Raw genomic sequence first — 13,166 nt, forward strand, 5'->3', positions numbered from 1 at the left:
AAAAAAAAAATTGTTCCTGGTATGTCTCTTTTAGAAAAATCCATTCCTGGCTTGTGCCCAGATTTCCCATGTACTCTTTTCTGCTTCTTGATGTTCACCAACCAACTGCTCTAGGTTTGGCTCCTTACTCAGCTGACCCTCAGGGTCACCTCCCACCTCTCCTGCAACTGGTAGCTTCCTGCTTCCCGTGCACCCCCTTTCCTGCTGCATTTCTCTGCATCCCCGCCAACCAGATGACCAAGCCTGGGGAAGCTCAGCATTTCTCTTCTAGCCCATTCTTCTCTCCTACACGCTCTAACTTGGGACTGAATTTTCTTTCTAAACTAGCACATCATGCATTTTTCCTTTCTTCCCTTTATCTGTTAAAATGTAAGTCCCTTGGGGCACCTGGGTGGCTCAGTGGTTGAGCGTCTGCCTTCAGCTCAGACCATTTACCCGGGGGTTTTGGGATCAAGCCCTGCATCGGGCTCTCTGCAGGGAGCCTGCTTCTCCTTCTGCCTATGTCTCTGCCTCTCTCTTTGTGTCTTTCAGGAATAAATAAATAAAATCTTAGAGAAAAAAAAAAAGTAAATCCCTCAATCCCTGCAGGGTGCCTGCCTGTCCTTTGCCATTTGTTCAAAGAGATTTTGGTCTTTTTCTTCATTGGCCCCCTTCTTTCTCTCTTGAGTGAAGTTCTTGCCTACATTCCTTGTATAAGGCTGTTGAAAGGAACATAGATCTGTTTTCTTTAAGGTTCTGAAAAATTGCAACATGTAGGAATTCATTCTCGGCTTATTCCTAAACCCACTTTCTTTTACTTCTGACACAAGTCAACCAGGGTTTTAGTTGAGATGGTGATGATAATGATACGATTTTTTGCTGTCAGTAAGCCTTAAACTCATCACGCAAGTTTTGAGACATTTCTAGAAAAATGAAGGTGAAATATCACAAAAAGGCAGAAATAGAGCCATGCTTTGCTGTTGTCCCTCAGGCCAGTTTTCCTGGGAAAACTGTTTTTCCCCACTGTCCCCTTTGTAGGTAACAATGAGAGAGCTGCCAGGGGTCTCCTCTTATGTGGAGGGGAGGCTGGAAGGAGAGTCAATGGCCCTTTCACCCTGTACAGGTCAGGATAGGGTTTGGATTTGAGGCTGAAGTCATGGCATATAGGGTTTGACACATTCTAGAGCTGGGGGTTGTCATCTTGAGGGGTCTTGGAATGGCTTGGGAGGACCAGTGTTCACAGAGAATAGTCCTCGTGTGAGAGACCACCTGCAAGCTTCCTGCCATGCACCCAGTCTGGCACCAGGTTTCCTTAGAGCCTCAAAGCACACAGCACACACTGTGTTCACACTCTGCCCTGGATGCAGCCCTGCCATAGAGTCCTTGGCAGTGCCCTGGTGACCTGGCCAAGAGTGCACTGTAGGCAGGGCTGTTGGGTAACAATCCTCCCCCCTCCTCCCCAGGACATTAGCTAGCCAAGTATGAATACAACATTCTCTCAGACTTGCCTAGAATTTTAGCTGCAGTTCTCTTCCTGGAGGAAGACATCATTCCTATAAACTATCTTGCTCCTCCTGAGCTCTGGAATTCCAATTATTCCTGGAGCCAAAATGGACTTGCCTTGCAGAGAGCCAAAGGCCTAGGCTAGGAAGAGAGAATATTTGGAATATTTGGGTGGTTCCTTTTATGGAACGAGTGCTTTCCGGGAGGAAAAGCAAGAGCAAATCTGTGTGTGTGTGTGTGTGTGTGTGTGTGTGTGTGTGTGTGTGGTGTGCACATATGTAGTATATGGGTGTGTATGTAAAGTCCATATGTTGGTCATGCTTGGTGAGGGGAGCTAATATGCACTATGGAGGAAAAAAAAATCTATGTGCTTTTGAATCATGAGACCCCACAGGTAATATATGGTAATAATAGGGAAATAGCTAATTCTAGTCTAGAGTCTTTGAGCTTCTCTGGTCCTTCGGAGAGGACTCAAGGGCTGCTACAGGAACAGAGAGGGGCCTTAGGACAGAGATGTGGACCTCTCCTCCCAATTCAACTAAGACAGCTTTTTATGTGTTGAGCATTCAGAGAATCATTTTTCTTGAAAAAGACAAGGGAAAGATTGGGATTCTGCTCTGAAGGTAGAAGGAGGTAAGGAGGGAAGGAGAGAGGCATGTAAGCAGACAGACAGACATTGGTAAAAGGAAAAACGTCTCCCTGGCATTATAAGACCTGGGAGCTGTTGGTGTCTGTTTTGACTATGTGAATGTGGGCAAGTTGTTTTGCTTGTTGGGCCTCAGCTTTCTTGCGAGAGAGAATGGTGGCGTTGGAACCATGCCTTCCTGGGCGCCATGCAGGGCTCTTGTGAGGATTAAGAGAGATTGTGTGTGCGAATGTGCTTCTCACTTGAGAAGTGCTATATCAGTATAGGCAATGATTTTTTATGTTTTTTTTCCCCTCCTTCCCCACAAGGAATTCTCCTGTTCTCCTGTGGGGATATCTGAGAGGTGGACCTATGGAACATCAGGGTCAGGCCGCCATGTAGTCATTCAGGCTGAGCACAACACAGCGGGGCTCAGCCGAAGAGGGCAGGTGGGAACTGAACTCCAGTTCATGCTCTGAAGCCACAAGACCTGGCTCAGGAAAGGAGGGGCTCCCTAATTAATGTTAAAGTATGTTGGGGCTGGCAGAGGCCCTGGCAGTGACATGCATTCTTTTCCTACGGAGGTGGAGTAAAGAGATCCAAGTATGGATTTCTAGCTCTGCTCTTCACTGCTTGCCAGTCTTAGAACAGTCTGTGGGCTGTTCTGGAGAAGGAGGGAAAGCCCATGGTGCAGACATCTGTCGGCACCTCCAGGGAGGGGTTGGATTGTTCTGTGCTTCCTTTCACCTCCTCCAGTGGAAGCTGGGGGTGATCTCGCTGAGCAACTCATGATGAAATTGAAAAGTGATGCTCTCCTGAAATATCATTTTCCTCTGGCCAATTGGAAAAAAAAGAAAGAAAGAAAGAAAGAAAGATTGACAGCATTCCATGGGCAGGACTGTGGAAAAGAAGCCTCTGTTGCCAGTAGGAATATAAAATGGTACAGACCTAGTGGGGGAGAACTTGGCTCTGTCTGGTGAAACTACATATGTCTATACCCTTTGACCCACAATCCCACTTCTAGGACCTGACCAGAAAAGCACCTCCACAAAAAACAAACAAACAAACAAAACAAACAAACAAACAAACAAACAAAAAACATGCCCAAGGTTATTTGTTGTGGCAAAGTTTATAGTAGCAAAAGATTGAAAAGAAGTCAAATGTCTATAGGAGATTGGTTGACTAAATTGTGATCAATCATGAAATAAAGTACTTCGCAGCCATTTTTTTTTTAAAGGAAGAACAAGGAAGATCTCTATGATACGGAGGGATTTCTCATATTTATTATGAAGCAAAGAAACCAGTGTATGTAGCAGTATCGTATACTACTTATATTTTGTGTTAAAAATGAAGGGGGATAAAAAATTCTCATACATGTATTTGCTTATTTTGATGGGAAAAAAAAACCAGGGCAAACCAGAAACTGATGAAAATGGTTACATGTAAGGCATGGAGGAGAGAAGGATAAGAGTAGGGCTTGGCTGCATGTAACTTTTTATCTGGTTTTTACTTTTGGACAATGTAAATGCTTTGTATTTTCAAAACTACAATTTTTTTAAAAAAGAATTTCTAGGAAAAAATCAATCCCTAAAATTGAATATAATTAGAAACAAGATGTGTATCAAATTCATCATCACACAGAGTAACTTTTGAACATGTGCTCTGGTCATACTTTTTAAAAGACTTTATTATTTGAAAGAGAGAAAAATAGCAGAAGAGAGCATGAACAGGGGGCAGAGAAGGAGCAGACTCCCCGCAGAGCAGGGAGCCCAATGTGGGATCATGCCCTGAGCTGAAGGCAGACGCTTAATCTACTGAGCCACCCAGGTGCCGCTGGTCATACATTTTTAACAGCTTTATTGAGGTAGATACCATAAAGCTCACCCATTTTTAAAGTGTAAATTCAGCCGTTTATAGTATATTTACAGAATTGTCCAATCATCACCATAATCCAATTTGAGAAATTTTTCATCATCTCCCAAAAGAAACCTTGTATCCATTTGTAGTTACTCCCTATACCCCAGGCCCCCACCTTAGGCAACCACTAATGTACTTTCTATCTTTTGACCATACATCTTTAGTGGGATACATTCTGAGGACTAACCCCTATCCCCACAAAACAAAAACAAAAGCCCTGCAAAGAAACCTTAAATTTTATGTATTAGGTTTATTGTTAGTGGTGATATTATTATTAAAATTTTAAAACTATGTTTATATATATTATAGGATAAGGCAGATACAGAAATCCATTATTAATGGAATTCAGAACCAAGATTTTCACTAAGAAAAGTGAAATACCAATATAAAATAAATGAAGGTAAAGAAAATCTTGAATTTTAAATATGAATTGGAAATAACTGTGAACTTATGAAAAAAATATGTATTTTCCTATCCACTAAAGTCTTAGAAGCTTTTTTTTAAAGATTTTATTTATATATTGATAAGAGACACAGAGACAGAGGCAGAGACACAGGCAGAGGGAGAGGCAGGCTCCCTGCGGAGAGCCCAATGTGGGACTCGATCCCGGGACCCCGGGATCACGCCCTGAGCCAAAGACAGACGCTCAACCACTGAGCCACCCAGGTGTTCCAACAAACTCTTCATAGCATTTTTATACCACTGAGCACATCTAGAACTTAGATCTTGCTTTCTAAATACCATTGTCTACAAAAAGCAAACAGAGCTTCTTGGAGAAATGTTTGATTTCAGATCTGGGTCAAGGGAAGTACAAGGTGATCCATGAACATCTTTTGTGCCAGAAAGCAAGGAAGTGCTCAGTGGAAGTCACATATAAAGGACATTTGTCCCTGGAAAAATTAGGGATAATCTGAGTATCCCAAAGAGTAGTGATGGTGATGGATTATGACACACTAAAGTAAAAACTACAAAAGCAATTCCATAAAGATGCTAAATAACAACAACAATGATAATAATAGAAAAAGTAAGGGGGCATGCAGAAACCTCCTCTTTACGGAAGAATGCCAGCTAATAAATGTAGAATGAAAGAGCTAGAAAAATATCATTTTGCAACCCAGGATAATAATTGATTTAGGTTAAGATCGTCATTGGATGTTAAAAGCATTGGGTGAAACATGAGTACGATGGCATGCACTTAGATCATTTAGTTCTTTTCAAAAATATTTTTTACACTTATTATTACAAAGGAGAAAATAAACCTTTATAATGCAGAGATCTGGAGTTCACCCCCTTAATCCATTGATCAAACTTAGCATCACCAGTCTCAAGACAGGCTGACATTATGTGTCTTTGGATACAATAAGGTGTTCATAACATCACCCATGTACTATTCTTGCCAAAAATGTTTAACTTAAATCTAATCATGAGAGGGGTGCCTCGGTGGCTCAGTCAGTTAAGCATCTGCCTTCAGCTCAGGTCATGATCTAGCCAGAGTCCTGGGATGGAGCGTCACATTGGGCTCCTTGCTCAGCGGGGACCCTGCTTCTCCCTCTCCCTCTGACTGCTGCTCCCCCTGCTTGTGCTCTCTCTCTGTCAAATAAATGAATAAAATCTTTTTAAAAATCTAATCATGAGGAAACAAAAAAATCCATAGTGGGAAGCATCCCATAAGACAACTGGCCTAGACTCCTCAGAAGAGACATTATAAAAAAAAACTAACAATAAAAAAATGTTGGGTCCTCAAAAGACTAAGGAAACGTAACGACCAAATGAAATTTGTGCCTGTTGACTAGAGCTTAGCCTTTGAAAAAATTCTCTGAAAGACAGGACAATTGGGAATGTTTGAATGTAGGCTGTATATGAGATGGCGTTTTGGAACTATTGTTAATTTTCTTAGTGTAAAGATGTTCTGTAGCTATGTAGGAGAATATGCGCACAAGAGATGTGTCGAAGTATTTAGCAGTGATATGTCGTGGTGTCTACAAAGTACTCTCAAATCATTGAGCAATAATAAATATGAGTAAAGAGAGAAGGCAAATATGGCAAGGTGAGTGTAAGTTAATGAGCATGAGTGAAGGGTGATGGGTGTTCAGTATTTTATTTTCACAATATTTCCATTGATTTGAACATTTTTAAAATCAGTTACAGGGAGAACTCTAAACTTGTTCTATCAAGGAGGCTGTCCCGGGGCAGCTCTGGTGGTTTAGCGGTTTGGTGCTACCTTCAGCCTAGGACATGATCCTGGGGACCCGGGATCAAGTCCCACATTGGGCTCCCTGCATGGAGCCTGCTTCTCCCTCTGCCTGTGTCTCTGCCTCTCTCTCTCTCTCTCTCTCTCTCTCTCTGTGTGTGTGTGTGTGTGTCTCATGAATAAATAAATAAAATCTTTAAAAAAAAAAAAAAAAAAAGAGGAGGCTGTCCCGTCTGCTGCTTCTCTGGTTCATCCTGGACCAGGCCATCCTTCCTGATAATTGCACATTTTCCTGCCTCCTTACCAAGCTGAAATATCATCTCCTGTTTCCTCTCAGGCGAAGACCCCCTTGTGGATGATCAAAATGAGCGAGATATCAATTCAGTTGCTGGTGTTTTAAAACTGTATTTCCGAGGACTGGAAAACCCACTCTTTCCTAAGGAAAGGTTTCAAGATTTGATATCTACTATTAGTAAGTATTCCCTAGGTGGACTGGTAGAATGATGAGTTGTGTGACATACCTTTATTGAAGCTGTACTGTGGGCTCATCGCTGTGTTAGGCACATGGGAGGGATGGTATGAAAGAAGCGGTATGACCCTTGTTCTCATAGAATTTAAAACCTAGTTGTAGAGATAACAAGATGGTTTATATTGGACAATGGCATGTACAGCCCTGGGTATGGAATGAGCTCAGAAGAGAAGAGGCAGACAGAAACTTGGCTTTGCAGATTGTAGCTGAGAGAGTGATATGAGCAGAGCCTTCCAAGAGTGGACACAGAGCATCCTGGGAAGAATTTGAGGACTACACTAATGGGTGTCCCAGACAGTGCATGGTGCAAGAGGCTGAAAGGGTAACAGAGCAAGAGGGGAGAAGTGCAAGGATTTGGAACTTTTCTCCTTAGGTAATAGGGAGCCATAGAGGATTTGGGAGTCAGGTCAACAACATGATAGACAAGTAAAATGGTGAAAATTAGTTGACTGTGGGCATCTTCTAATGTCACGAGCCATCCGAGTTCTCCTTGACAGGTATTTCTGTGGATGAAGGCAGGAGCCCAGTGCAGGCTGAAGTAAAGGCACCTTGACTGTAAGATACCCAAATCCAAGGCAACATTTGAGAAATTTTTAGAAATAAACTCTTAATGTTACAATATGAGAATCTTAGTATTTTAGAGTAAACTGATTTACAGAAAATTGCCACACACCCAGTATTACTAGGGATGCTTCTCACAATGATCTGAGAGGGATTTGCAGCCTGGAAAGTGCTCCAGTGGGTGGGAGGCTTCAAGCCTCTTGCCTGCCTTGTATAACAGACCTTTTCTCTACCCTGCTGCCCTCCACACTACTTCCTGCTCATCTCTCCAGATCCACTTCAAGCTCCAAAGCACCCTCAGAAATTCCAGGCCACAAAGGCCCAACCCTATCTGAGCCCATGTCACAGGCTCAGCCAATGTTTCCAGATGCTCCATTAGTCTAGTTCCTGAGCAGAGCCCTGAGTGGACCTGGATTGTTGACCTCTGGTATAAGCTCATAACATTGCATACCTTGGATCACACTTGGGAAAAAAAAATAAATCCCTTCTCAGTTCCCTCTCAAACCCTGTGATTACATGAGGGAGAAAATTTCAGAGGTCAGTTTCCCTTCTAAACAGAGAAATGGGGGTCTCAGTCTCAGAAACTTTTATACAGAATATCGCCTACCTATAATTTAGTAACATTGTTTTGCTTTCATTATATCTATTTTTATGTCAGCTCCTAATTATAGTAAGTGATCCTGCTTTCTCATTTACGGAGTGAGGTAAAACTTCCTTTGTGAATAAATATATTTAAGAAAAAATGTATTTAAGTGGAGGTGGTACTAGGGTGCTGATGACTAAAGCTGAGGACACGAGCAGCCTGTAGAAAGGGTGACAGAATCAAGACAGGTCTAAGAACCTTTAGCTCTGTGGGGAGGCTTGGGCAAGGTGCCTCAGTGCCAGACTTGAAGATAGGCTAGAGTGTGCTGGGCAGAGTAGAGAAATCACCAGTGTGTGCAAAGGCCCGGGGGCAGGAAGGCCTGCTGTGGGAGGGAGATGGTGGATAAAGCAGCCTGGCACAGAGTTCCTTGGTGGGGTGCTATTGGCATTTAGGGTAGAGCAAGCCTTATTGTGGGTCCCATGCACCTTGACCCCTGGATCCCAAATGACAAGGGTACCCTCTAGTCACTGTGACAACCCCCAAAGAGTGCCCGGTGGTTTTGTAAATGCCCAGAGGATCACTGCCACTCCATTGGAGAAGCCTGGCTCTGTGTCATCTTCGGATACTTGGGGAGTGAGGGGCAGCAGCGGAGGTGAGGCAGGCTAGGTTGGTTGAAGCCCTGCTGTGAAAGGCCTGGGACAGAGGAGAGATTGTGTTTTAGAAGGAACATGCTGACAGAATGTGGAGGCTGGGGCAGCCCGGGTGGCCCAGCGGTTTAGCGCTGCCTTCGGCCAAGGGGGTGATCCTGGAATCCCCGGATCGAGTCCCACGTCGGGCTCCCTGCATGGAGCCTGCTTCTCCCTCTGCCTGTGTCTCTGCCTCTCTCTCCCTCTCTCTCTATGTCTATCATAAATAAATAAAATCTTTAGAAAAAAGAAAAATGTGGAGGCTGGAGGGAGGGGCTGTGTGAGAAAAACATGTTTTCTGCTAAAGAAACTGACATAGGCGTGTGTACAGCCCTGAAGACGCACGAGAACTCCGGCAGCTGAGCCTTCGCGCCAGCTTTCCCTCCCCACAAGGCAAAGCGCTTCTCCACCAAGCCCATTTGCTGCTCCCACCCCTCGCCTGACTGACAAAAATACCAGTGTCTCTCTGTCGAGGACTGACCTGAAGATGCCAAGCTCGTTGGCCAATATATAGCTCTTAGAGTTGGTTATTTATTCAACACTTGTTTCCCACCTACTATGTGCTGTGCCTGTGGTGTAGCTGGTGCTCGTAAAGAGGTTAACAAAGCATGGTCCGTGCCTCTATTCATCAGGACTCATAGGCCTCAGGTGACAGAAACTCGACTTATACTGGCTTCATCCATCAAAGAGAATGTGTTGACTCACATGCTTGCTCTGAGTGGCCAGCCCAGGGTCACAGATCAATCCCCAGAACCGAGAGAACTGGCTGCTCCTGAACCATATGGACTGATCTAGGAGCAGATGTTGGCTACCTGGCTCTCTGAGGATGAAAGACGCCCTGAGAAGCCCCTTTGTATTACAGAACTGGAGAACCCAGCTGAGAGGGTACACCAGATCCAGCAAATCCTCATCACCCTTCCCCGGGTGGTCATCGTGGTCATGAGATACCTCTTTGCTTTCCTCAACCAGTGAGTTGCTGGGCCAAGTTGGCTGGGTGGGGGGCCCCCTTTGCCTCAGTGCCGGCCTCCTTTGGGAGGGGGTGTCCTGAGGCTTTTGCAGATGCAGCTGTTCCTAAAACAGAACATGGAGCCCTCCTGGAGTTGCGTAGAGCCCTCAAACGAAAGAACTCACAGGGGGGAAGATTCACCTCTTCCAGGTGACTTGTGAGTACCTCCTTTCTTGTAGCCTCTCGCAGTATAGCGACGAGAACATGATGGATCCCTACAACCTGGCCATCTGCTTCGGGCCCACCCTCATGCACATCCCTGATGGGCAGGACCCTGTGTCCTGCCAGGCACACGTCAACGAAGTCATCAAAACCATCATCATCCATCATGAAGCCATCTTCCCCAGCCCCCGGGAGCTAGAGGGACCTGTGTATGAAAAATGCATGGCTGGAGGGGAAGAATATTGGTAAGATTCCATTCTTAATATTATTATTATCATCATCGCTGTTGTTGTTGTTGCTGTTGAACAGGAACAGTAAGAAACCCTCCGATTTTCTTACTGCTTCATAGTCTGTATTCCCATATGCATTTTTCTCATTTGAGCTTTGCTGCAGCCTTATAGGAGAGATAGTTGCATCAGCCAAGACTCTCTTTTGGTTTATAAGGAACAGAAATACAAGTCAAACTGGTTGAGCTAAGTGGGAAGTTATTGTTTTACTTTACATAACTCAAAAGTCTAGGATCATGGCTTCAGGTATAGCTGGATCCAGGAGTTCAAATATTATCATCAGGACTTGGTCCTGCAATCCCTAGCCCTTGGCTCTGCTTTCTTCTGTTTTAGCTTCAGTCTCAAGCAGTCTCCCCCTTGCTGGCTTCAGGAAGGCATCTGGTAACTCCAGATTTAGAGTACATTCTCTCAGCAGCCCCAGTAGAAAAAGGGCTGCTTCTTCCCAAGTGTCCCAACACAAATCCAAGAATTATATCCCCTTGCCGAGGCTCAGGTCTGGTCAACAAATCACACTGATGAGGAGATGTCAAGCTGTCATTAGCCAGGTGAGTCACAAACCCATCTCAGGCAGCAGGGGAGTGGATAATAATCACCACCTCAAGCCTGACAAAGTGAGTTCATGTTCTTTGACAGCTTCACGCCAGGTCAGCAATTGGTAGTTCGGCACGTTGGTGTACCTGGTGCTACACGGGGTCTTGAAAGAAAAATTTTAGAACCTAATCTAAGGGCTGACTGCTTTCCCCAGACTAAGACATTAAAATGTAGTAAAGATAGGAAATTGTTTCAAATGTGAATTCAGAACAGCAACTGACAAAGACCAGCCGAAGAGTTCCTGTTCATTCTTTATTCCCAATCCAGGACAACACAGGGCCGTGTGTTTAGGTATTCCCCATACTGCTTTCAGCTAGGTGCCTATAGGGGATTTCATCTTTTGATTATCAAAGCATTCCTGGACTCCTGAATCGCTTCAAAGAAGGGAGACATTCCATCCCCTCTGTTTTCCACCCCATCCGCCATGGAAGTGTCACACCCTGCTGTCTTGTCATCACAGCTCTGTAACCTTGTTTGTGGCACCAGGAGCAAGTCTGCTCCTGTTCTGTAACAGAAACATTACGCAGCCAGCAAGTATACTCTCTGGACAAAGAGAAGCTTTTCACGCAGCATTTGCAACCATCACCAGTTCTCTTTCCTGGCTGCAATATATATAATTAGTGTTCTAGGAAGGGTCCTCAAGAGCAGTTGTACTTACCAAAGAACAGTATACAATAACCACACTTTTCTTAAGCCCGTTTATGTCCCATGAGAAAGGAAAGCTATTAATTACATTGGAGGTATTTTTGAAGCCAAAATGGGGGCTTCGGCTGAGGGTCTTACCGTAGTGGACAACATTCATTCATTCAACAAATGGACAGATGGTTGCTGAGTGTCTGTCCTAGGCCAGGCCCTGGGCAGCAGGGCAGGAGTGTAACCCAAACAAGATTAATCTCTGATGCAGGGAGCTCTGTTGGAGAAGGGAATAGGCAGTTTCAGAAGGGGGGGCTCCCTGAGCCAATGTAGTGAAGTCAGAAAGGGCTTCCTGGAGGAGATAATGACTTACCTGAGGCCTGTAGGATGAACTGGAGTCAGCCAGAAGAGGAGTGGGCAAAGAATGTTCTGGACTTGGAACATCCAGTAAAATGGAAAGTGGTTCTGTATGACTAGAGGGTTGCATTCGCCAAGGGAATGGTGAGGGAGGAGACTACGCAGGCCAGCAGGAGCTATGTTATGAAAGGTCTTAAGCCATTGTACAGAGTCTGGACCTTATCCAGGAGGCAATGGAAAATTTTTCGTAATGAAATTCATATTTTCTCAAATGCCATTGCAAACGGTACCTCCTCCAAGAAGCCTTCCCTGAGCAGGTCCCCTCTGCTGTTCTTGTCTCTGCTCATTTGCTCCTATATAACACATTTCAACTTGCAGCAGTTTTATTTCCTGGCCCATGAGAGCAGAGTCTGTGCCCACTTACCCATCAGCATGTCCCTCCTACCTAGCAAAGTGCCTGGTATATATTAGGACTCCATCAATGGCTCAGTTAGAAAACTGACTAGAAGCCTCAAGAAGCTTATAATGTAGAGAAGGGTTAGTGGCTGGTGAACTTATCTCAGTGTATTAGTAACAAATTTGACAGGCCTGGATTCACTCTACTTCCTTCCATGCCTTCTGCTGGTACCACCTGGACTGGCCCGGGCTTTTGCATACAGCATCATGAGGCAGCCCTGAGAACCCTGCCCCTTGTGAGCTTCACTCCCACCTTGCTGGGCGTGTCACATCCTGTGTAAGACATGGAACCAGGTTAGACGAATGACTCACAGTACTTCCAAAATTCCTTCCTGTTTTGGCCTGTGGTCCTAAGGATAAATGCCAGGGTTTTACACTGCCCTCTGGGTCTTATGGAACTCGTAGGAATTGGCAGCACAGCGGATTTCAGGGCTGGGGAAAGCTGGGGGAGGTTATTCAGGATAGCGGTTTTCTATTAGGAGGGTCCATGGATGGTCAGATGGATAAGGCAGGACAGTGCAGGCCTGGGCCTGACCTGGGTCAAGCACAGAGGTGGGCTGGGCTGGCACTTAAGAGAAGCTGAGGACAGTGTGAGGGTGCAAAGCCCAACAAGTGTCCTTCCCGTGTTTCCTTGCAGTGACAGTCCACATAGTGAGCCAGGGACTATTGATGAAGTTGACCACGACAATGGTACAGAGCCTCACACCAGTGATGAAGGTGAGTGAGGGGGGGTTCTGGGGCCTCTCACGCTGACTCATGCCTATACAACCTCTGATCTGGTCCACAAAACCCCCCAGCCCCCTCTAGCTTTACAAATCGGCACATTGCCCTTCAGAATAGATGAGGGCCCAGAAAGACCTTGGAGACTGTGTGCTTCCATTCACCACACTCCTACCCGCCTGTCTCTTCCCTTTCCATGTCCTGCCTGGCCTGAGTGCAAATCCTAAGTGACAAGAGTTTGCTAAGTAGGAAGCACACTTTGTTCCCTGTTCTTCCCCTGTTCTGCATCCAGCCTGTGCTAAGACTTGGGGCACTTTGATGAAAAACACATGGGCCATTGAGGAGCTCCCAGTCTCGTTACCCGAAACATTAGGAGCAGC

General features: G+C 45.1%; 1 protein-coding gene across 5 annotated transcripts in view; it reads left to right on the forward strand.

Annotated features, from left to right (window-relative positions):
- The window catches only part of SRGAP3 (SLIT-ROBO Rho GTPase activating protein 3), a 252,413-nt gene that overhangs the window by 215,309 nt on the left and 23,938 nt on the right, over nucleotides 1-13,166 (forward strand). For 4 of the 5 annotated variants that reach the window (XM_077857962.1, XM_077857963.1, XM_077857964.1 and 1 more), the window contains 4 exons: nucleotides 6,553-6,687; nucleotides 9,437-9,542; nucleotides 9,760-9,987; nucleotides 12,704-12,783. In XM_077857962.1, the coding sequence (XP_077714088.1) occupies nucleotides 6,553-6,687; nucleotides 9,437-9,542; nucleotides 9,760-9,987; nucleotides 12,704-12,783 (549 nt within the window). Of the gene's footprint in view, nucleotides 1-6,552; nucleotides 6,688-9,436; nucleotides 9,543-9,759; nucleotides 9,988-12,703; nucleotides 12,784-13,166 lie in introns of those variants that run through there. The other variant, XR_013357452.1, reaches the window with a different exon arrangement.

This window comes from Canis aureus, chromosome 19 (genome assembly GCF_053574225.1).
Source record: "Canis aureus isolate CA01 chromosome 19, VMU_Caureus_v.1.0, whole genome shotgun sequence".
Taxonomy (NCBI): domain Eukaryota; kingdom Metazoa; phylum Chordata; class Mammalia; order Carnivora; family Canidae; genus Canis; species Canis aureus.